General features: G+C 29.0%; 1 protein-coding gene across 1 annotated transcript; it reads right to left on the bottom strand.

Annotated features, from left to right (window-relative positions):
- Positions 1 to 27,174, bottom strand: LOC112693386. The gene is made up of 5 exons (XM_025568425.1): positions 26,723 to 27,174; positions 26,059 to 26,397; positions 3,776 to 3,926; positions 3,482 to 3,692; positions 1 to 3,386 (listed from the first exon to the last, which is right to left on the bottom strand). Exons 3-5 carry the CDS (start codon positions 3,916 to 3,918, stop codon positions 387 to 389), a joined length of 3,354 nt encoding a protein of 1,117 aa, XP_025424210.1. The 5' UTR covers positions 3,919 to 3,926; positions 26,059 to 26,397; positions 26,723 to 27,174; the 3' UTR covers positions 1 to 386.
- Positions 27,175 to 27,333: the final 159 nt, after the last annotated feature.

The following is a 27,333-nucleotide window of genomic DNA, read 5'->3' as shown; positions in this document are numbered from 1 at the left end:
ACAATCATTACATTTGTCCTCTTGGAAGTTACGCGTTGAAATGAATAATATATATAACAATATATTATATTTATTGATAGCAAATTATAAATTTTATATAAGATTTACATATGAAAATGGAAATCAATCGGAAAAAAATTCGGAAAACAATCGAAACGAATGGGAAAAAAATTGTATATGGACTAACAAATATAATGGACAGGGAAATTCGCTGCAGGCGAAGCATATACAGTATCAGCAGCAGTAACAAGTAAGAATATTTTTCATCACACGTTTATTCAATATAATACATAAGTATAAAAAAACCAAGTTAAATCTTGAATAATGAAAAATCTATTTACAAAGTAATAGGCGATGCGTGAAATAATAATCTAACTGCAAGGGTCTCACAAGAGAGTGAGACGCACCGGCCTGTTAAAAATGGGCTTGTTCTGGAGCACGCGAACGGCTCGCATGGCTTCCTGCGGGTTCCTGAGGTTCACACGTGCCTCGCCGGTGGGTTTGCCGAAGTCGTTGAACCGCCTGATGACGTTCTGGCTGTTGAGCTCGAAGCCCGAGAAGAAGTCTACTATCTCCTGCACGTCAGCGCAGTAGGGCACGTTGTCTAGGGCCACGACGCAGCCGGGCTGTCCGAACCCGTCCGGCCCGGTGTTCGGTCCGGGCCCGCGTATCCGGGGAGTGTAACCCCCGCCGCGCGCGTTGTTCATGTACGGTTGCGGCCGACCACCGCCGTACCCACCATTGTGGCCACCACTGCCGCCGTACGAGGACTGAGGTCCTTGGTGTTGCTGTCTGGGTCCGGACATCATGTTGTGCTGCCTGGGTCCACCGCCGCGATTGCCTCCACCGCCACCCGGTCCCCAGGACATGTCCTGGTGGTGGTTGTTGTGCTGTTGCATCGGCTTGGTAATGGCTTGGATCATGTCCGATCGGTTGATGGGCGACACGTGCACCAGGTTGGGGCCCATGTAACACTGGTCCTTGATCAAGGCCGTGTGCGCCTGCTGCACGCTGCTGAACTCGCAGTACGACTCGCCGGTGGGCCGGCCAAACTTGCTCAACATGATGTGTATCTTGTCGGGCAGCACGGACGTGTCGGCGAAGAACTGCGTGATATCCGTGTTGGTCACGGACGTGGGCAGCCCATGCACGTACACGCAGTTGGAACGGCTACAGGTTGGGACGACATTCGACTGGACGGGCGGCTGCGCAGACATCGGGTTGTGGTGCTGCTGGTGGTTAAAGTGGCGACCACCGCCGCCGGTGGTGTTCTCCCCGGAAAACCGTCTGGTCCCACCGCCGGATTTCCGTTTGATCTGCACATACTCCTTGTAAGTGCACCGCAGCACGGGCACAGGGGTGGAGCCCAGAAGCACGCAGTCGAACCTTTTTAACGTAGCCTCGGCCTCGTCAACGCTGCGGAACTCCAGGGCGGCACCCATGAACTCGCCGTCCGGGTAAAAAGTTACACGTCGCACCTCGCCACCGCCTTCCATCTCGTTCAGCACGTCCTCCTCCGTCACCGTGATTGGCAGCTGCTTCAGTTTCAGATACTTGGTCGGCACTTCCTGTTGCTGTTGCTGTTGCTGCTGCTGCGGCTGTTGCTGCTGTGACTGTTGTACTTCACCTTCACCGCCGTTGCCACCACCTTCGGACGCTGACGGGTTCTTGTCACACACCACTAGATTGTTGCAGTCCTCGTCGCTGCGCACGTCGTTCTTCTTACGCTTCGCACCTGACGGCTTCCCGCCGTCGTTATCTTCCTCGTCATCCACCAGGTCTACCAGATCCACAACGTTCGGTGAGGCCGTCGCTACCGCTGCTGTAGTCGTTGCCGGCGCCACAGTCGCTGCCACCGTAGTGGGGTACGGTCGGTCGTCCGTGTTCTCCCGCTCGTACGCCTCGTCGTCCAAATGCTTGACCACCACGTTGTTGCCTTTGTACGCGTTCCCGTTCATCCGCAATGCCAGGTTCTTGTTGTGGTTGTTGTCGAACCGCACAAACGCCACGCCCTGGCGATGCTTTTGGATCTTGATCGCCGACCCGTCGATGTGTATGCCCTCGAACACTTTGCGCACGTCGCCGTACGAGAAATGATTGGTCATGTTGTTCACTTCGACGCACAGACCTTCAGCCCGCGGCGTCTGAGAGTTGCGCACGTCGTACCTGTACCGGTCGTTGAACCGGGCCGGCGCTGCACCTCTCTTCGGATCGTTAAAGTCCGACCCATCGTCACCGCCATCGTCGTCTTTACCACGTTGTTGCTGCATCGCGTTGAACCTCGACGGTTTCCCCCCGCTGCCGTCTTGGATCGAGCTAAACCGGGACGGTCTGCCGCCACCGCGGCCGTTACCGTCCAGTCCACCGCCGTACCTAGGATGCTGCTGATGATGGTTGAACCTCGGCCCGCCACCGCCTCCGAAAGAATCGAATTGCCGGTGACCGCCACGGTTTTGCTGCCCCCCACCGGCCATGGACTGTTGTGGTTTGTGAAATCTCGGATTTCTGTTCGTGCCGAATCCCTGTTGATCGTGAAAATCTTGTCCGGGTCGTCCTCTCCTCATGGTCGGGTTGTTGTCGTTGAATCTCCGATGGTAATTGTTGTCGAACTCGGCTTGCCGGTCGTCTTCGTCGTCACTGCCACCACCGTAGGTTTCTCCTTGGAAATCGTTGTTCGGAATGTACGGCTGCTGCTGAAGCGGCAAACGTTCATCGTCACCCCATTCGCTGTTCGCCATTTGTTGCGGATGCTGTTGATAAGAATTCGTGACCAAACCGGGAACGATCGGTGGCTGAGGAGGTGTTCTGAAGTGATTAAAACCAACGTTGCCGGGGGGTCCAACGTTCATCAACGGCGGCTGATGATTTTCGGTCATCGCTTGCGGCTGCATATTCTCATATTGACCGTTCCAAGTTCTGCTGTTCGGAGGTTGTTGATCAGGGATGCCCTTATTAACATCCATCGTTTTTCCAACCGGTGATCTGGACGTGTGTGGTTTTCCACCACTTCCTCGACTAGAAGAGTTTCTGTTTCCGCCACCGTTACGATATCTGTCTCTGGACCGATCTCTTCCACGACTCCTATCTCTACGACGCCGATCTCTAGATCTCGACCTATCCCGTCTATTGCTCCCGCCACTGCGGGACGACCTCGACCTATGCTCCCGAGATTTTGATCGAACTCGTTCACGTTTATAACCACCTTTGTCATCACGATCTTTAATTTCCGTTGCTTTTGGAGACATATGTTGCTGCGACTGTTGTTGGAGCTGTTGTTGCTTATCCTGGGACATAAGCACCGCTGTCGGGTCCATAATAGGATGATGTCTTGGCAACATGGTGACCAATTGGTTTGGCCTAGTTTGTTGCTGAGGTTGAGGTAAGACCTTTACGTTTAAAAAACACAAAACGACTTTAGTTTCAAAACGAAAATAATAGCACCTATATAAAAATAATTGCACATAGTTCTCGTTTTGTGTACCTTAGCAGTTAGTGGTGGCAACGATCCAATTAGGGGAAGTTGCGGCTGCTGCATTTGGTGCATGTAGACCTGCGTGATTTGCATTGTCTGCTGTCGCGCGGTTTCAATTACTTTTTGCATCTCATTTCGTGAGCTCAATAACAGTTTGATTTGTACATCCTTAATACAACCACCGTCAGAAAGCATAGCCTGTCTAGCATCCTCATCAGTACTGTTAAATAATTAGAAGTAACCATAAGAAAATGAAAAAAAAAAAATTTCAATCACCAAATTAATTTCTTAATTATTATTTACCTAAAAGATATGAAAGCATCGCCTTTTTCCCCGCCGACGATATGAACTCCACCCTCGGGTATTGACAGCCCTTGGAAATATTGCCTTATGTCTGCGGCATTGGCTGACCATGGTAGATTTTGTAATCTAATTATAACACTCATGATTTTGCCTAAACAATTAAATTTGTTTCGTTAAAATATATTAGCAATAAATATATATATAACATATTAGCATTTTTTCATGAAAAGGCCACGTGGTAAAATAACTATGATTTATCGGTTAGTTTTTACAGAAGATAAGATAGTGAAAGCCCTACCAAAAACATATTATGCATGCGCAGTGCTTGACTTGAAGGGACGGAGTACCCCAACTAATATTCAGAAATTTTAGCGCCCCCCTATTATTATTACGTTATAATTATAACGCTAAACAAGTTTTGGGGACGCTCTTTTTTTAAAACATACAGAGTCCCCCTTCTTTAATTTTACCAAGTGAAACACTGTATATGCGGTAATATTAAGTTTAATGTCAAGGTTATTTAGTGATGATCAGGGTTGGGATTTTATAGCATTTGCATATTTCTTATGAGATGCTTAAAAATAGCAGAATAAGCTAAAAATATGTTTTATGATACAGAGAACTCAAATAAAAAATGTTATTTTGCATTTTTTTGTATATTTTGCGTTTTTTTAGTTTATAGTGCTTTTTTTGGATTTTTGAGACTTTTTTTGCATTTTGGTAAACGTACTTTTGATTTTTGTTGATCGAATTTTCAAGATTCAAAATTTTAATTTTAATTATAAATTAAATTATAAATGTATAGATTAAGTAAATAGACCGATTACGCTGATACAACTCTGTATAATTACAGTGATAATATATAGATAGGTATAATATAATACAATAATTTCGTTTAAGTTATTTGGTTCTAATTTTTGTTATCTGCTGATTTTTTTGGGTTTATTTATCGATTTCTACTAAATCTACTAATAGTCGAGTATCAATGAACAAGTAGAATTCGCTTTATACAGTCCACGTTCGTCTCGTTTGCTCGTATAAAATTATTAAATAATAAATTTCCTTTTTTTTTTTTTGTTGTTTTATTGTATATTTTGAGAGCTTATTTATCAATTTTTAAGGTAATATTATAGCGCATATTTATGCAATTTTAAGTTCTATAAAATCCCAACCCTGGTGATGATAAACTATCCTTGAAAAATGATTCATTCAAAATCAGTTGCAGTGGCGTATACATAACTTTTATATGAAGGGCGATCATTTGCAAACAATTCATTGTTTTTTTTACGTTTCTAACGCGCTCACCCTAAGAACATTATTTTATAACATTTTATAAAAGGCCTAGGGTGGGGAATCTGATCTCCACATTCCCCTTTTTGTATACGCCACTGATCAGTGGGAATGATACAAATATTTTCATATGATTTTTATTAATTATTTTAAAGTGTTTATTGTGTATTTAAATATTTTTGATAAATTTTTCAGAAATTTATAGTGTGTAAATGATAGAACTATACAAACATGATAATATAATTAGTAACTTAATTACCAGTGTCAAATGAAATAATTTCTATTTTGTAATATGATTTCGAAGGAATGTGTATAGTTTTTCAACTGAAATATTAAACATGCACTTATATTATGTAGGTACATAATTTTGCTACATAATAATAATAATACATAATTTAGCTACCAATTTTGAGGTCATGATAAAATATAGTTGGTGAAATTTAAACACGAAATTATAATATTGACGTCAAAATTGATGTAATTTCGTATACTATAGCTTTTAGAATTGCAATTTTTTTTTAAATCTATATCTATGATTATTATTATCTGATCTTATTTTTCGGTTTTCAGTATGCATTCACAATAATAAACTACTTTTTATACCGCTATGACATGTTTAAGAGACATCTAAGAAGGTATATGGGGGGTTCTGGATTTTGTCCTCTACAGAACTAAAATAAATATTTACGATCAACCCCCTACATATACCAATTAGTAAATACGTATAATAAGTATATATATATTCGTATAATACGAAAATTCGAATTTATAGTATCATATTTATATACTTTTGAAAGATTTAACTCAATCCTAGAAAAATGTAATGTTTGTTACTGCACATGTTAAATAATTAAAAAATTTCACAAATGCGTAATATAAACACGTAGCATTATGGACAATGGTAACGACATATATTATTTTAGTGTTTAAAAATCATAGTACATAGACTTGGGTAAATATTTTATAAAGTATATTCATATAGACACATTTTAATATTAATTTTATTTTATAATCGCTATTGGTTCTTTAATATTATGGGTATTGAGATGCTTTTATGTAAAACTAGTCCCACTAATAAGGAAAAAGGGCGACATTCTTAGACTGGGAAGATATAATAGTGGACTAGAGAAAGATATTACTGTAATGTTTTTTTTTTAATATAAAACTAATGTACTATAATAGTATAAAAAAACTTTTTTGAGTAAAAGAAGTTAGTTGATCAGTTATATTTTTATCAGTAAGAGATACCTATGAAGGAAGACTTTTGTACTCGTATAACATCTTAAAGTTTTTTTGTTAAATCGAAATTATTTTCAACATTTTACGTAAAAAAACTTATAACAATATAACAGTTATGATGCTTCCATGCATTTTTCAAGCTTAAGAAGTCCAAGTTGTTAAAAAATAGAAGAGCGATTACAGTATGGTATTAGCAAGAATAATTACTAAATAATAATTAATAATGTACGTCATTATAAATCAAAGAAGATTATGACTAAATAGTTTGTTAAAAATGTGTTGACATTTTTTCATTTTAAGATTAAAATTATAATACAATTTTTTTTTTTTTTTACGTTAAGACAAAAATATTGAAAAATCGAAGTGGATATAAGTATACTTAAAACAATGTTAATTTTAAGTAAATAATTGCAGCAAGAAAAAATAATATATTATAAAAAGAAAACTATAGAATAATAACGTAGTAGAACTAGTACATATGCTATCAATTTTTTTTATATTTTACCTTATTTCAGTATCTACTCGTATTACAAAATTTATTTTGTAATCAGTGGATTGATCATTTCAGACATAGATTCTAATACAAGATAAATTTTAAATATCTTGTTTTATAAACTTACGAATCAATGTTAAAGTAATAATTAGTATTAAGCATAGGTGCAACTATGGGGCACAATAGGGCTTTTAGCACCCCTGAGTTCAAATGTGGTATTCCAGTTCTTTTTTTAAGATCTATATAATCCATAGTAATTACAGTTAAATATCATTTAATTTTATTTTCAAAAATTTCAGCACCCCCAATATTTGGACTCTAGTTACGCCCATGATATTAAGTACTTACTATTAACAAAATTGTTTGTATATAATACACATACATGTAGAATACATTTGCTAGTGTTTGTTTCAAAGAGATGAATCCTCTCTTCCGAAAACATCTATTTAATTATTAATTATTTACTTATATCACACCGTATACCCACTGAAATTTTTTACGATACCCCATGATAGAAGGTTTAAAGTAAACACTGGCTATATATACAAATTATATTAATATAACTATCGAAAATATAAAATATTTAAATGTGATATCAGGAGCGTTTTAAAATAAATGTACTTTCAATTTTTAAATTAAACCATAGAATCGTAAGTTTATTTTTTGAAAATTTCAAACAAAACCCTATATAAATTTCATGTCTTAGGGTATAACACTACATCTTAGATTAATGAAAAAATCAATCATTTATTTAAATTTAAAGTTGTAAAATTATATGACAACCTGATTGCGTCCTGAAATCACGTTTTACTGATTCAGATTTTATGTAATTTTAGCTATCTTTATTAAATCCACTTTCATCAAAATAAGTACTTCAATATACCTATAATAAGTAAATTGCAGAGAAAATAAAAAGATTCTGAATCCGCGTTTAAGAAATTATTAATTATTTTTATATACAATTCAACTAACAGTCGATTAAATGGAAACTGTTATTGCCATTTTCAATAGTTGTCGTGCTTCTTGCGTTGTCATGGGTGATTGTCATAATATCATGAATTTAAGGTTTTCTGAATTTTTAGATACACTGATTACAGTGTTAAAAAAAAAAAACAATAGTCTTTGAGTATTCAACCGAACAATTTTTATGAAGAAGTCAGATGTAGCTACTTTGTCGGGAAAACAGTTATTCTTGAGCATTCTTTAATTAAAGTTTTCTGTGCAAAAACTGTAGTATTTTTGTTTTGTTTTATGAACAACACTATTTTTCCGCTGATTTTTAATTTTGAAAAAAATTATGTTTTTACCATTTGTAACTGTAAATGTAGAAAAAAGAAGTATATTTTAATACTTAAAACGTTTAGATTGATTTCTACTTAAAATACTAATAACCTATTAACCATTTATTTGATTCTCATTTTATGAGCATTTAACGTTTTCATAAAAATATTCCGATAAAGAATATGAAATTAAAAATATTAAAGGTTATAAATAAAAAACTAAATAATAAATTTAAAAAAATATTTGATGTAAGTATACGAAGTATATTGATATAAAATAAGAACAGATACGATTAAAACGATAAGGACGAGTTCTAAGTATTTTGACTAATTTCGCATTACATAAATTATTGAAGAAATAAAAGCAGTAGAGCAAAGGGATGGGCAAAATTGTTTGAACATCGATATTCGATGTATCGATAAATCCACTTTTCAAATAATGATGTGTTCAATGTATATATGAAAACCATCGATGTTAAAGAACATCGAAAAAATTTGTTTTCCCTTTAGAGCTGCCATCTGTTGCACACTTTATTATCTGTACAGTGTATTATTTTTTTGATAAAATAATTCATTCAAGAGTTAAAATACTATTTTTTAACTTATATTTTTTAAATACTTATTAAATACTCATAATCAGGGCTCGTAAGTTCATGCATTTGCATGTTTTCTTTGCTATATCGAAAAATATACTAATTGAGATAAAAATCCGTTTCATAACAATGGTAATAAAAAACTAAAATTTAATAGAGCATGTTTTTGTGTGTATTGGTATATTTAGCGTATATAGTTGATTTTTTTTTTTTGAGTCATTAACACATATTATTTAATGTAAATTCAGCGAAATCATTTTTTGGAGAAGTAAAAAAAAAATAGATCAATAATTCATTCTTATTTACTTTTTCGAATTTGTTTATAAAATCTTAGTATTTTATCAATATTATTATTTTTTATTACATTAAATTTTATAATTTAAAAGCAGTACCACGGAAACAATGTTATTGCGCACCACTACCACTCTCCTTCGATTGATATGTCCATTGCAATCTATCTATTTTCGACGTAACGTGTGTTCACTAATTATAATTCCAATAAAATGTAACTGAAGAAAAACACTTAACTTTTGGAAATATGCATAGGCGTGTGCATGGGGGTGGTCGGGTGGGCCGCGGTCCCCGGCTTTTTCTTTAATAAATGTATATCTATACTATACAAGATAGCGAACATTTTTATATTTTATATGAATAAAGTAAAGCCAGTTTTAATTTTATAGTATAGAATTGATATCTGTGAATAAATGTAATAAATTTATTAGTTATTAATCAGAATAATCAGAACTTGCATATAATATAACAAATTGAAGATGTAATTGATACATTCAAAAACCTTACTCCCGTGGACAGAAGGATGGAGTTGTAAATAGAATAATAATATATAATAAGGATTTCGTAGACAAAAATTGTGTAAGTTTAAATAGTATTTATTTTTATATTTACATATTGAATTAAATAAATAATTTATAAAATTTAAAATATTTAATTATACTAGTAGTCTTTAGAACAAGAATCTTTGGTTCACTTTTTTTAAGGGCCCCCTGCGGACAAAGTCTGCGCACGCCTGTGGAAATATGAATGGATAATTCTTATTATTTAAAAAAATACTTATACATTTTTTTTCATGCATAGTTTTTAATAGATTTTTAATGCATATTTGATCAAATTTTAATGCATTATCGCATGCTTATTTATGCGTTTTTTAGGGCATGAACTTACGAACCCAGATTATAGCTGTATAGTGTATACTGTATAACGATTTTTATATACTGCATACTAAAAAAGTACAAAAAAATTCGAACATTTCAAACATAAGCATCGATATTTCGACCTAAACATCCCTAGTAGAGCAGTTATAACTTTCAAACAGACTAGTTTCAATATATAAAATATCCAAATACGTGTACATCATATCAGATACTGATCATAAGATACTCGAAGGCAGTGACGTGCCTAGGAATTTTTAATGGGGAAGGGGATATTATACAGAAATATAAACGAATTGTAGTGGTAATACCAAAAAATCGTTCAAACTCTCCAAAATCGTTTCTAGCTTATAATAATGCACATTTGTGGTTTTTTCCATAATTAAAATTAAACTAAATTATAACACTATAATGAGGATCGGATCAACAGTTAGATAACTTTGGGTCAGGCTATATCAAGGTCACTTATTAGAGCTGAAATTGCATTATAAATGAATACCTTGGAACAAAAAAATACAATATGATTACACATGTGTTTTATGTTTGTTCAAAATTATCATTGAAAACATTAACTTATATTTTATTTTATGGAGGATTTAGTTTTACATGAGGTCCGGTATAAAGATCGGCACAAAATCTTTTTTTCTGAAGATAGAATATATTTTTTAACTTTAGCTTAACATTTATCTTATTTTAAAGGGAATAGTTTTTAGGGGCTTGGTAGGACTTGGGGGCTACGCCCTTCCCAATTTCCACCAGTATTAATAAATATAAATATTAGTCACACAAAAACAAATAAATATAAGATTAATCGGCGATTCCCTGGAACTAATACTTAGAATTCTTCAATTATTTCTCCATTATCAAGTTTTATACATACTTCTTGGTCAATACTTATAAAAAGTAAGCCGTCAAGATGATCCTCGATGTGTTCTTGGGCCGAAGTTTAGATTTTGCAATATTTAGCTTAAAAAAAGCTATATCGCATAAACAACAATGTTAGAGGTATTGTACTAAATAATTCTATTGTTTTATAGAAATTAATAAAAATATCTGCTCGGTCAGATTGATCTAGTCATTGGAGTTATTGAGTAATAGTTACCATTGATGAACCTATAGACAATTCTGAGTTAGAATATTTTTAAACAGTCTGATTTTTGTTTTTAATTCATTAATTATTCATAATATTAAAGTAATACTAATATCAAATGTTTTTAACAAACAAGCTTAATCAGTGTCAGTGCTTTTAAGATTTATTCGTTTCCAATAGCAGAAATTATATTTAAAGTTTCTTGAATTTAGAAATTTCATATAATATTACAAAATAAAAAGAATAATTAATTTCTTCTTTTTAGATTATGTAATAATTGGTTGCGTATCTTCATTAAGATCAACTATACATGAAATGTATGTACAAATGTTCATTATTTAATTTTTGGAATCTTTATATTAAATTTAACACAAAATTTTAATGTATCAAATACTAATTCGCAGTTGTTGTCATTAGATCTAAATTTAGAAAGAATATTTTTAAATTCTGTAATCAAATCAACTGTAGTTGGTAATTCGAGTTTTTCCGAGTCCGAATTTTATTACACGCGATACCGTAACATAATAGGGTGAACTGCCTCATCAGAATTGAGTTATCCTGATGACAACATAAATAATAAAAAAAAAAGGATATGACCTTGGTTTTATCAATGGAACAACAGAATAATTTTATGTGGCATATCGTATCATTCACAGATATTATACAACAAATTTCATATAATAAGAAAAAAAACAATAAAAATAAAAATACATTTTTTCATAGAAAGTTAGGAAATCGAGATTGAAGGAATTAAATATTAATACAGAGTACAGGTACGGTGCATAGGTCGTACTCGTCCACACATCAATGACCATTAAGCATGCGCATGAGCGATACCCGTTTGCGTACAAATGTTTAACATAATTACGCACAAGAATTTTTAATACCTGCCAAAAATGACCAACGTAGTTAAAAGTACGTAAAACTTAATAAAAATGTAGGACTCGTTTCCGAATATAAACTATAACAAGCCTTTTTATTGGTACATCTAAATAGATCACCTGGTTTTAAAACACAGCACTCTATACACTTATATAATATGTTTACAGGGGCGGATTTAACGGTCGTTTAGTCGGCGAATACCGACGGAGCCCTTTTCTAAATTGTAGTTAATTTTTTTTAAATTTTACCACAAAAAAAAATTATAATATAATCTGAAATATCGTTTGCAAGCAGCTTTGTAAAACGGGGATAAGAATGTTAGTGATACATTTATTACGAGGTCCTTATTTTAGATTTACCGACATTATTTGAACCTTTAAATCCGCCACTGTCTGTCCAGCAAGATAACCGAGCCGTGGAACGAACAAAATGAGTTCATTCCTACGCATTCCCAACCCACGCCCAGCTATATATTTCCCCATTGAGACCACTTCGTTAACGATAGACAACGGTGCAACTCGTAACCGCACATTCCACATTTTATACCTGAAAATTGACGACTCATTAGAGCATAACGAATCCCGTTGTCAAATTAAAAACGGCCAACTCGTCTTCGCACAACGTAAAAAATATATTTTGTACTTTTTAAATTTGGACCTATCTAAAGCAATTGAATTATCGGTACAAATTATCAATCTATATTCCATATCAATATAAGTTTGTAATAAAAATATATCATTGGCAGATGAGTGCTATAAGCAAAATTCAATGAATAATAAAATCATAAACTTTTTTTTTAAAAAAAAAAGGGGACAATTAAGAAAGAGGTACAATCAGAAAATAATTGGAATGAGTATAAAAATAAATCAATTAACGATTAACTAATATGAAGAAAATCAGACTTAATGCCTAACTTAAATTTAGTATAGTAAAAATATTTAATTCATTTAAACAGTACTAGACTACTATTAATACTATTATCAATAGGATAATATTACACATATATTTGGAACAGACATACATATACATTTTTAATCACACCTGTTTAAATAGATAATCTTAAGCCTACTCGTATATTAAAGAGAGAAGGAAAATGCGCTGTTACTAGTGATGAGAATAATCGAATGATTCATGATTTAACTGCTTGTATAAATAATCAAATGATTATCTATAATCGTGAAAGTGAAATAAATTTTCAATTCAAATATTTATACGTATTAAACCGATTAGTGTAGTGATTACTGATATCGGGAATTATACCAATGATTAAAAATAAAATAAATAATAATACAATACTGACAGTCGTCTTCTTAATTTAGTATAACCAATGGGCAATGTGTAAAACAAGGCAATTTTTTCGAATAATTCAATTAATTTGCTTATAATAAATATGTCTAGTACCATTATTTTGATTATTAAAATCATTCGATTTTTTTTATAATCAAAAAATAATAGAATGATTCGATTATTACAAATAAATCATTCGATCCCTATTACTAATTGTTATGCTCAAACGAATTTTAAAAAGGTACATGTGCGCAAACGAGTCGTTTGTGCACACGTATATTCTATACGGGTGGCAATAATCAATGGGCTGTTTACAAACTGTTGTCGTATTATCGATCGGCTGTCTTGAATGATTGGGTAGCTAAGAGTAGGAAACAAAATCTTGGCGATGGCTCGATCGTCATGCTTCATGCGCAGAACCGGCACAATCTCTCGCTGGACAGACTATAGTTTTTAATATTGAAACAACTTATTCCTAAGCGCATTTCAACATAAGATAAATATTTTTGTAAAATAAAATATATTATATATTTTTATACGTAAATAACAAATTATGTTTTTATTATATATTGAAATTAAAAATTAAACAATATTACATTTTCTCTAAACCAGTTTTTCTTAATTATGTTCAGAGGGACCATTGGGTTCCGCAAAGATCACTTCAGAGTTCCACGAAGCTTAAGTAATTTTTTAAAATTTTTTAAGAAAATTACTTTAAAATTTACAGCTAAAGATTAGTAATGGTGAAGAACTGTTTGCATTATAGAAAAAAAAATCTTTGTATATCAAATAACAATGTATAAGCCATATGGAAAGGTCTAAATTTATATTTAGCCTAATTCAGAGGTTTTCAAATTGTGCTCCACGGACTCCGTGGGCATATATTAACCATCTAAATTTAAATATTATTATATTTCTTAGTTGTTGAGGAAAAACACTGGTATGATTACCTGAATTGCGTAACGAGTTATATGTTTTCGTGACACCAATTTTATTTACAAGACTTCAGATAAAATTTGATTATTATGACTTCATAACTTGCCTGGTATTTTTATAAAATCAAATGAAGTAAATTTATCAATTCAACGTAAAATAACCAGTTTTCACAGTAAATGACAAAATCGGAACTTTAAAATAAATGAAATTTTGAACTGCGTTTTTTTTTTTAAATATGAAATATTAATGATTATTATTGTCTTGAATATTCCTGATTTTCGGGGCTCCGTGGAAAAAAAGTTTGAGAACCATTGATCTAAACGTCTAAGTCGGGACATATGGATGTCCCGAAATCATTTTTCGGAACGCCGGGACGCGAAGTCTAACACCAGTTTTCCGGGACGTAAGGCAAACCTAAGAATAAGGGGTCCATATTTTAACCAATATTGCTCAAATCAAATATAATTTATTCTAAAATATTCAGTAAAAAATTAATTATGTATTGTAATAGAAAAATAAAACCAAAGGTTTTACATTTTTGTATGAAACATAAAAGGTACAATTGATTACATACGTACAAATCATAAATAATTGTAGGTATCTGGAAAAATTATGATATTCAAGGACAACACATTTATTGGGACTAATAACCACAATATTAAATATACCTACACGTTTTGTTAAGGCACAAATGTATGTGTGTACCCCCTAAAATACAGGTCTGCGGATGTTAATTGCCATTATCTATAGCCTGTATTGTGAATGTTTATTGTGGGTTAACAGTGATAACTTTTTGCTCATAATCAATTGTTTTCTGGTTGGAAAAAAAAACCAATGATGGGGGGATATAACCCCTGAATTTCCTCCCAAAGAACGCAATTACTCAAGATATGGTATAGTATGAAAATTTTAGTGACTGGAGTTAGATTGTGTAATTCTTTTTTTATTATATTCTTTTACTTCCGTTTGTAATGCATAATATACATAATATAATAATAATAATAATAAAATATTCAAAGTATAGGTATAACATTAAATGTTATCTTATTTTTTCTCGATATATAATTTTCCATAAGAGTATATACATATTAAAATGGAATTTTCGTCACGTATGTTCTTTGAAACTACTCATCTGATTATCTCGATTTTTTTAAATGATATTTAATTATTTAGTATTTATTTATAATTATTCATTTTTCAATACACGTCATAACACTGTAAAAAAAAACATATTCTTCTGGGTTTTATGTTAAAATTGTTGATTAGACGACCGCTGAGTAGCTTAAACGTTTTTAACCATGTCAACAAGAAACTTGCTGCTAGTCCTAAACCTAAGTTGAAACAAGAGAGAAAACGAGGATTATAATTTTTTTTTAATTAGCTTATAGTCGCGAGGCGTTTATTTAAAGGAAGGTCTCCATTTTCTTTCAAAATATGATATATCATTCAAAAGTTTAAAATCTAAGCTGTTTTTTTTTTATGTAGTCGTAATTTTTTTTCTTTTTATAAAATTCTTTATCCAAACGACGAACTTATGTATCCTCTCATCGAACTAAGATAATCTCGCCGCATCGCGCAGGAAGGAGATGATGTGTTCCAAGGTTAGCATTTTTGGGATCCGTCTGATTCATAATTTTCGATAATGCAGATTATTCACCAAAATTAAATGTAGAGTTCCTACTCCACACTCCTTGCAAGTTTTTCGGCTAGCTCATCAAGGGTTAAACTGCGATTTTCGATCACAAACACTTCAACTTTATGTACGGTTTCGTCCATGATCAACGGCCTGCTGCTTCGCTTCTCATGGTGACCTTTAAGGCGGCCAGCAAAAAAATCTCTACATTTTCTAACGGTTTTTTACATTCATAAACTTGTTTAAATTGTCGATGAATTTCTATAGAGGGATTTTTCTTATGTGTGTAAAAATTTAGTGATAGACCGAAACAACCATCTAGATCGGCTATTACGTTGATATTAAGAATTCCATGGAGTTCTGCCAGGTACTATATTGTAGAGGGGGATCAACGTAACGACAGTATTGCCGGATTTCACGGTAACGTAGCGGCTTTAGTGACCTTACTTTAAATACACGCCTTGTATTATAAAATTGCATTTTTACCATTTTCAACCATAATGCTTAGTTATTTATTTGAATTATTTCCCTAGTCAATATTTTTTTGTAAATATTATTGATATATATATATATATATATTTCATAAAATATTCTCAGTATTTTTAATTAGATGTTTAACGAGCAAATAGATTTTCAACATAGAAATAAAGCAGTCCTTTATTTCGCTTAACAATAATCATAGGTCATAGCATAGATTTCAAATACTATTATAAAATATTATTAATTTTACAATTTTTCCTCTAATTTTTGGTTTATGTACTCATTAATATTTTATAAATGTTTTTATTATACCTGTATTGAAGTAGTTCTAAACTTGGAGTAGTTGATACAATAGTTTTCATTTTTAATTCTTTTTAATTCATACAAATCATAACATTTTAGAATGTTTTTAACACATGAATTTTATTCAAATCCCGCAAACATAATATAGAAGAATAAACCAAACGAAACTTTTTTTTAGAAAATTATCGAAAAGCCTAGTGTATTTAGAAAAAATCACAGCTAATTCAATCATCTACAGTCGCTCATACAGTTGATTAAATTAGACTGAATTTAAAAACACACTTCTAACATACGAGTACATAATTAATTATTGCAAATATTATTCCAGCTGATGAAAGGAAATAAAAAATAAATTTACAATTAAAATAAATTATGAAATTCACTTATTGATTTTTGTTATTCAATGCATTATTATATATAAAATTTAAGCGTTTTACAGATAAATTATGCAATTACGCTTACTATCAATAAAGTAGTAATTTCATATGACCAACAAATATTAAAAATTATGTAATTTAATTTTTCTTTGATTATCAATAATAAAATAATTATAAAAATGCATTGTCATTTTTCTATGTTTATAGTCCAGAATACCTAGTTATTGAAGCGCTATAACATTAAATTAATATTATTCGGAGATTATACAAGTAATTTAACTTTTTTTTTTTTTTTGTCTTTTCCACGTTGAATAGTTTTGCCAATTTAAAGTAAATACTTTTAACACAGGGAATAGCAGGATTATCTAATCGAATGCCCCATAAAAATGACACAAGTTAAAATTGACGCCACAACTAATGATGAAATTTCGAAGGTGTTACTATTTACTATTAACTTAAATTATATAGCTAACCTTTCTATGGGTCTTAATAAGTCTTATTCTAACCGTGTCCGATGTTGGACCTAATAAGTTAAGCAATACATCACTTTCGATAATACTTAGGATATAACACATAGCAGTGCAATATTACAACTATACGCTATATATTACATACACATAACTTTAACTTATATAGTTAGTCTATAATTATCTGTTAAATTTTATAAAAACCCTTCACATTTAATCCGTGTTGATTATAATCAAAACATCTGCAAATACGTACGTCACGGGTGCACCGCCAAAATGGTAAGCCAGGGTAACACTTCTTCGCGGCAACACCAGAGTACTATAAAGTTATTTCTCTTCGATGTCGGTCGTTCGGAGAAGATTTGCTAAGTCCATGACAATATTAGTTTCTCACTGCACTTTTCGAGGTTTTTTTATTTGTTATAATACGAACAGTTTAGTTTTATCGAACTCCTCGCGCACTAGTGAAAATGTAGAATCACTTAAATGTATAAGTGATTTCATACCGATATAATTTATTGTATATTTGCAATCAATAGGGTGGAAAATTTGAAATTTTTTTTCCAAATATTAATATTTTTGTTATAACAAAATTATATGTAGTTCATATGAATTAATATCAGAAAAAAATCTACTTCATTTAATTTTCCACAAAGTTATACACTAAAATATGGCCAGTTAATGCTTTAATTTAACATAATACATTTTATCGAATGAACATTCAACTTTTCTTGACTTAATTGTTATCAGAAAAATGTATCCTAACCAATAACAATTTAGAGCATTAACTGGCACTTAGTAATTTATCAATTCAAGGTAAGATCTTATAAAAATCTTACAGAAAAAATATATATATATATATATTTTTTAATATTATAAAATCAATAACCTATATCTATCAATTAAGAGATAAAAAAATGGAAAATAATATTTTTCTCTCTATATATTCAACTAATAGATATATAACCTGTATTCATCGCAGTAACACAAAGTATGCTTATCTTATTAATATTTAATAATATAATTTTTAAGTTATACATATTGCTAAAATAAATAATTTCAAACCCTATAGTTAACAACACAACAATTTATTGTATACTTTAACTATCTCTATTGGGCTCAAAATCTTTTTTCCAAAGATGGAATATATTTTTTAACTTTAGCACTTCATATATACTATTTTTAAGGGAATTGGGAGCGATCATTTTCTGTCTTTACCAATTACACACATTACTTATGGATTTTGATAATTTAAATGTACTGTCTGATTAATTAATGCGATTTTTTATAAAAACACAATTAAAATCAATTTTAAATTTAAAAACTGATATTGTCAACTTCTTTAAAATTGATAGGATAAAAAAAAAATTAATAACAAAATTGAATTGAATATATTTTAAAAATGGATATCATAAATTATTATACGTTTGATTGTCAAAGACAGTAAAATCCAAAATACTACTTCCAATGCCCTTCAGAAAGAATACTACAATATGACACCTATCAAAGTTTAATTATGGGGATCTTAATACAATAATTAATGTCCAACTATCTTTCAGTTAAAAAGTTCTATACTATTGAACAACTTTACATTTTTGTTATTATTTGTTTTCATATTTATTATTTTATTTTAGAGTGATTTACAATTTCTGGATACATATGTAATATATATATATATTACATTAGCATGTTTGTCAATAGGATATAAAATTAGAAATATAAAATTAATATTAAATAGAATAAAAACTAGAAATATTTAATTTCAATGAAAATAGTTACAAGTACAACAATATAGTAAATTCCATCCTAATCAATTATTTGTACTGTATTATGTACCATAAATTAACAAAAGTATAAATATTATAAAAAAATTAAAATATATATATTTTGTTAACCGGCAATTCTGAATATAATTATTTTATTTTTAGAATTATTTTAACAATTGTGAACTTAAGAGGAATGGAAGTATATATTTATTTATCATATTATGCAAGATATATTAAATGTAGTAAAATAGTTACATTTTTTATATAAAAAATTAATCGCTTAGATTGCTTTTTTAATTGTTTAATTGTTGCTGGAAGTACACAGGTTTTAAATTACATTTTATCAGATTAGTATGCAGTAGTACAAACTATGATATTTTAATATTTTATACATAATTTTTATAGTTCAGATTTAAATTTGAAATTTATCAAGAAGTTGCATTCTTCTATTAATATATTTTACATAAAAATGTTAACAGTTATGAATTACCTAAGACAAAAAAATTCGTTACAGAATCAATTAAAAAGACTAAAAACACAATGAATATATGGTAAGATAGATTTATATTGAATTAGAATTATTTTATTGATGTACATAGATTGTTGTCTATGATAATATGATTAAGTCTAAATAATATTTTGAATACAATACGATGTTTCAGACGATCAGTGAGTAAATATTGTACATAATAACTAATTGACTCGCTCACAAAGTTTAAAAACGGACCATGTACTAACATGAAAATAATTTCATATAAATATTGTCATATGATCCATATTTCTATCTTTTGAACTCAACAGTAGAGAAATACATCATGATTATATACATTGCTTTTTATGTACCATAATTTTCTTCAATTATGGCAATATCATGGCAATATGTCAGAAGGTTTCTAAATTATTGCAAACAAGTATGTACAACTGTTTCTCGACTTATCAAATGTGGTTATACATTACACAACTTTCAAAAATTACATTTGACATTATTAACATGATTTTATTATAATATATCAACAGTCAACAAATATATTATGTATAGAAGACAACTTTTAATCTGTACCAATCTTTCGTGATGAGTATTAACAACATAGATGATAACTATAAGTAACATGGAATATATGTGATTTTGAGGCATAATATAATATGTTAATTATTATTACTATTCAAAGGGTTTTTGGTGAATAAATAACTATCAATAATTAAGGGTTATATATATTTTTGAGTAATGTGTGCGTTGTCCAACAAAGTAACATTTTTTTTGTCACCAATAAAAAAATGAATAGTTGAATAGTTAAATAATTTATATTTCTCATAACTGGTGTGATTATAAACAATAAATTGAATATTATATAATATTATAATATTATTATAATATATAATATTATATAATATATTATATTATATTATATTACATAATAAACCAAAGAACCCGCAAATAAAGGGTCCTACAATTGAATTACTGTAAGAGCAATGAAAATGTAAATAATAAACAAATTTTAATTTTAAACTATAAAATTATTATATGATTAATAGATGATAATTATTATTTTAAAATTTAAAATAATTTATCAACACGACGAAAAATTAAAAATTAGTTTATACTATTGATCAACAATACGTAGATGTACATATAATTAAAAATAGGCGCTAAGTTGACTTTTTTTTTTAATAAAGATCTATCAAAATTAAAAATATTTTAATTACTATTGTATATAATAACTCAAGTATACTATATGCACAATGCACATAGAAGTACACATTAGTTGATATTAACACTATTGCTATCACTAGTGGTGTACCTCATTATTTCACTGATGTAATTTATTTCATTTTAAATTTTATTAAATAGATACTTCTACCGTAATACATATTCTGTTAATAATTCTGTGATTATACTATTAATACGTTTCATTAATACTATTAAAAACACAACAGATATTACAAAGAGTGAAGGTTAGTATTCATGTACAGTTTTTAACACTAATATTATCCAAGCTATAATAACTATTTCCTAGATAAAAGTAAATCTATTATTATAAATATTACTAAATATATTAATTTATTATTTATAGGGGTATTAATAAAAAATATTTGGTTCCAAATAAATAAAAATAAAATGAAAAAAGAATAAAAAAAAAAAAAAATGGTTTCTTCCTCAAATACTTATTATTACAATAGGATTTTGGTAACAAATTATAAAAAGAAAATCAAAAAAAATTCCAAGTTTTTATAATATGAAAATCAATTTTTATTTGATACAATATTAGCAACTCTTTATAATTAATTACGTAAATAAATATGGGTAAAAAAATAAGACTTTTTTAGACAGTGTTACCAAATGAAGCATGTACCTATTATACTTTTTTAATGGTGTTAAATTTTTCTATTGAATAAATTCACAGATATATAAAAATACTAGATAGATGACTCTCCATACTATAATGTAAAAATTATGATGCCGACAAAATGGCCGAAATTCTCTTATCTATAAAGTGATTTTTTACAAAATATATAGTATAACACATCACACATATTAAGATTAAAATTAAAAGTTGAATTTTAACTATAAATTATATTATTATTTAAGTTAATTTAATTATAAAAAGTAATAATAGTATAATTTATTACAATACCGAGAAATACAATGTAGATAAACATGTTAAATAAACAAGTTTCAAGCTTGTTCAATAAACACATGTTTGAATTCGGTTGAACTGACTTCATATTAAAAACAAACTAAATATAAAAATAAAAGTTAATGTCATATTACAACAGAATAAAAAGAAAAAAATTAATAAATAAAAAATTCATCCATCTGTAGCTTATTCTATAGGTAAAATAGTGTATTTTGGCTGTGTTAGACACTGCAACAATAAGAGTTGCAAATAGTGATATTCATTTATTTTTATAAGTATAATTTTGAAAATTGCTTGAATAAAAAATTTAGGTAAATTATTTTTTGATTTTTAGTTTCCTTTAAATAAATAACTAATAAAAATCATGGATGGATAAAATACAAATAAAAAGATTTGTTCCTACAAAATAAAAGCAAGTGTGCAGTAAATATTTCCTACTCTGATTTTAAAAATATTAATGAGCAACTTTAACATTTTGCATCAGTTTTTTCTTCTAAAAATCAAATCCCCAAAAAAAAGTGTGAGAAAAAATGATACAGATATTATAAAACTTTATGTACGTCCAATTGATTAAATATAAATAATTCTCACGATGAATGTCTAATAATACCTAAAATAATTAAAAGAAAAATAATATTTGAAAATGTATACTGGAATCGTCCATACAAAGCATTATTCACTACATCAATACAAAGTAGACCTTAAACAGCAATAACTCCAAGAAAAGTACAATTAAAATATAAAGTATAAATATTAAGTCAACAAGTAAGAAGGTATAAATAAATAAAGGTATATATATATATATTACCTAAAAATATTAATAAATATATGACATTTGATTAATTGTTTAAATATTTATATTTTTTTTTATCTATACTTAAACATTAAAAAATATTAACTTCATTATATCTTACTTTGAACAATGTAAATAAATTAGGAAAACAGTACCTATTTAAAAAATAATAAATGTTTTAATTGATTTTTAAATTATTGTTTTTTAAAAATGTACTAGCCAAAAAGATTTATTTAAACAAATTTTTATAAATATGTAATATTTACATGATAAATTGGTACTCATTAATAATTTACATAACTGTTGAATAAGTCTAAAGTTAAGTATATAAATTTCAGATATATTAAACAAACCACGAATTTAGAAAGTCAGAACTAATAATGCATATGAGAAATTGATAACAATGATAGTCTGTATTATTGTTGTGAAAATGTAAACATTCAACTATTACATAGGTTCCCAAAGTGTGCGCCGCGATGTCTGTATAGGGGCGCCACGCTGTCATGAAATACTATCGGGTCTAACATTTTCTTTATGATTAGTTATGCTATGAATTATAGAAGGGCACCCTGAAAAAATCTTAGATCAAAAAGGGCGTCTTGAGTCAAAAAAGTTTGGGAAGCACCGACCTATTAGATTAGAGAATTTTGGACATATTGTCGTCCTCAAAATCATTTCTAAAATGACTAACTAGTATTTATATATATGGATAGACAACCTTTAATTTAAAAAGAAGCAATTAAGTCAAATGATAACTTGTCATATGTTGTAACAGAAATATTGTTTTTATTACATTGAGTTCTTAGCAGAAAAAAATAAAAATATGGTAATTTAATCAATCTCAAATATTAGAAGTATTAGTAAAATCTTAACTACAAAATTTCATTAAATTATTTTGGTAATATATAAAATAATTAATATAATTCTGCATCTTATGTGACTAATGAATAAACATAATTTATTTTTTTTTTTTAATCATACATTGTCATATTATTTTTAATTTCTAGTTTGTTTAAAATGAGAAATAATACTTATATTACATGCACGTAAATATTTTCAATTACTTTTATTTTTTGAGAAAGAATAAAAATTTATATTTTTTAAATAAATGTAATAGAAGTTAAAAAAATCTAAAAATAGTAAATAATATAATAAAAACATTTAAAATGTATTTGTCTCAATAGTGTGTTCAATAAGTTAAAAAATATGCTTAACATACACCAAATAAAAAATGATAGTGATAAAATTTTTTTTAAAGAAATTGTAGAAAAATAAAAACTTTACAACTAGTTACTAGCATTGAAAACTAATAATATTGAAGATAACATGCAAAGACCAAAAATAACTGATGTTTAAACATTTGTTCCAAGGTCAAAAAATATAAGTTTTATGTGGTTTGATAATAATTAAATATATATTATAACTTTGGTTAGTATAGAATACTTATGTATTAATTTGAATTGTGCACACAAAATGTTTTAAAATTAAAATTATAATAAATTTATGAAGGCATACAAATGTAAACAATAGTCTGTCTTCACATATAACACATATATATATATATATATAGTACCTATACTGTATAGTATAAGTACCTTCTGTATTTTTGCTCATTGTGACTATATGAATACATATACACTAAATTAGATTACCATTACCTATTATTTATACAATTTTAAATAAATTAATATTATCAATGTTTGGTCAAAATTTTTTTTTTGCGAAGCATCATAATACTTTAATATTACTTATAAATAAGTAATATAAAGGTATAAATAACTTGATACTAAGATGATTTACATCTTAAAATATTTAATTATATTCATGTGTATTAGGTAACAGACGTAAATTGAATCTTATCAAAGACAAATGCTAAAAACACTTCAAATAAGTTAATTTTTTAGCTTAACCCAACTTTATATTATATGTGTACTCCAATTAGGATTTTGTGACCTGAGATTAAATTTCCTTATTTATCATTAAAATTTTAACAAGAATACAAAATCACTTTCACTATGAATAACATATAATTTAAAGGAAAATATTATGAACCTTTGTTCACATTATTTATACTTTCGTCAATTTATTTCACCAATCAATAAAAATATTTTAAGTAAATAGAATTAAGCCAAAATGACTTTATTCAGTATTTATAGTGTTAATTAAATATATTAAATTAATATAATTAATTAAATCATTATTAGATTTTAGAAACTACTATGTACACATAAATATGATATATGCTTGTTTTTACAATAATATGTTAAAATAATGAATGAACTTCCTCATTGAACATGGGATAAATTTATATAAAATATCATTATGAGAATAGTTCAATAAATTAATAAGAAATCTATTTATAACTTATTATTATCCTAATTATATAATTCATAATAAATGCTAATTATTATATTACGGAAACAAAAGTAATGTTCAAGTTATACAACTTAATGTCATCCTTACCAATTCTGTGACATTTGTTTTAAACTGTAAGGGATTTTTATGAATGATTAAATAATTTATGTTATTTATAAAAAACATAAATTTAGATTTCAAAAACAATAATTAGTTTGGAAAGTTTCAAAATGCATTAAAAAAAAAAAAAAAAAATTGTTATGTTTCGCAACTTATTGATTTCTTATTTAATCATAATAAAGATACTAATTAAATTATTTTTAAAGGCATTGTTATTAAGTTTGTATTAACATGTACTATAGTTAATTTTTAAAAAACGAAATATAATATACAGTATTAAATTTCATTATAATAAAGAAATTAATTTTCATAAGATAATGTCAATTTTTTTTTGTTACGAAAAATAAATAAATATATAATGTATTAATAAGCATATATATATATATTGGTTAGGTTAGGTTAGGGTAAATAAAATATTTATTGTTCAGAGATTTTCATAACAAAAACAATTAATGAAATTAAATATTATTAATCAAAATAAAAAATTTCAAGTACATTAATGATGTATAAATTATTTAAAATAACTTATTTTTAAAATATAACAAGTTATAACTAGATTATAAGGGCGTATAAATAGATAAAAATGAATTAAGATAATATTTTAGTTTTGAAAACTTAATAAGCATATTTGTAATAAAGGCAGTTTTTCTCATACATATAATTATGCATTTATGTAATAATAGCTAGAGTATTCATCTTAAATTGTAAATTAAATGAATATTGCTCAAAGGCCAGACATTGTGCTTCAAATATTTTAACTTCGTGTTGATATTCAAGTAACACACCACACATCAGTTTTTCATAATATCTTAATTTATTTTTACTAATAAGTCCAATTTTATTTTTGTCAGTAATTTAGAATTCATAAATAATAAAGCCAAAATATTACCATATTTTATCAATACTGTTGTATAAATTATATTGTAATAGAAAAAAAATTTCTAACAGATTTATAACCTTTACTTAATATTTTATATTTAAATAAGGATTAATGTATTAGCGATGAAGAAACCGAAAAAACCATAATTTTTATACCAAAAAGGCCAATAACATTTTATCATATGATAAGAAGTAGATGATATTATATTGTTAATTACCTTATTTTTCTTTAAATTTAATATCTAAGCCGTCTTAATGTGTTGTATTTGTATCCTTAGGTAGTAAATGACAATGACTTAATGCCTATTTTGGCATAAATGTATGACCAAATAATATTTACTCTAAATTTTCTCAATGTTTGCTTTTTCACAGGCTCCTCGAGCGTTGTTGTTGTAGTAGTAGTAGAAGCTGAAATCTTAATAGTAGAAGTAGTAGTGGATATCTGTCGATTGTGAAGCAGCAAATAATATGGCAGAAGCTACTTTCAACGTGTTTTCTTTAAAATTATTTTTCTCTTTTTGAAACAATAAAATAGAAATTGACAAATACAAAACAAACTGCAACAATAGAGAAAAAAGGAGATGAAATAAAATTACGAATTAAATATACACTTGGTAAAAATAAATAAAATACGACGTGCAAAGGAAGAACGACGTTCTTAGTAAAATTGGAAAACAACAAGTTATAATGAAATAAGAGGTCAGAGTACAATTTAAAATGACCTTGGGCGATTTCACGGAAATAGATATAATTTAGGTAAGCTAAAGTATCACAATAATAAAAATAGCAAGTACACCTAAATCGCCGTTCGCCCGGCTGTCGTTTTAAATATTTTCCGGATGTGAGTGACGTGTGTACTCTGTAGAATCCTGTTATACTTACCATTAAATTAAAACGAAAATGGTGGTTCTGAAATGACTGAGATAAAAAAAAAATTAAACATATGAAAAAAACCAATTCTGCCGACTGAATAAGAGAATTAAATGTGAAAGAGTAGATGAAATTTAAGTTAAAAGATTAAAAATTTAAATTCAATTTGAATCACATTGAAGCTTGAAAAACATAATAAAAAAAAAAAAGAAAAAAGTTAATAAATCCGCGTTGACGTCGTCAATGTTAAGTCATCATGAGCATCATCGGTATAATAGATAGTCAAATAATTATTACAACTTCCAATATTCATTTGACAATGGCGACGACGACACAAAACAAGAACGACGGTAAAACGATAAAACGCGAATATCGCGTTGAACAATAATAATCGGAATAATAATAATAATACTAATTGCAATAACAAAGCGGCAGAAAAAATAATTGGTTCATACCAAATTACGGGTACTATTAAACGTGGTGCTCAAGTCGATTGTCGATCGAAAGGGGGGTGATCGGGGTCGCGGGTCAGTGTAGCCATATGGGTGGACGGGGTCGTAGGACAGTGTGGCCAGAACGTGGTCTGGGGGTGGCTGTAATCGGTGTGACCAACGTGATTTTAC

The sequence above is a fragment of the Sipha flava genome, unplaced genomic scaffold (genome assembly GCF_003268045.1).
Source record: "Sipha flava isolate LNK unplaced genomic scaffold, YSA_version1 86_pilon_pilon, whole genome shotgun sequence".
Classification (NCBI taxonomy): Eukaryota; Metazoa; Arthropoda; class Insecta; order Hemiptera; family Aphididae; genus Sipha; species Sipha flava.
This window is presented reverse-complemented; position numbering and strand designations above follow the sequence as displayed.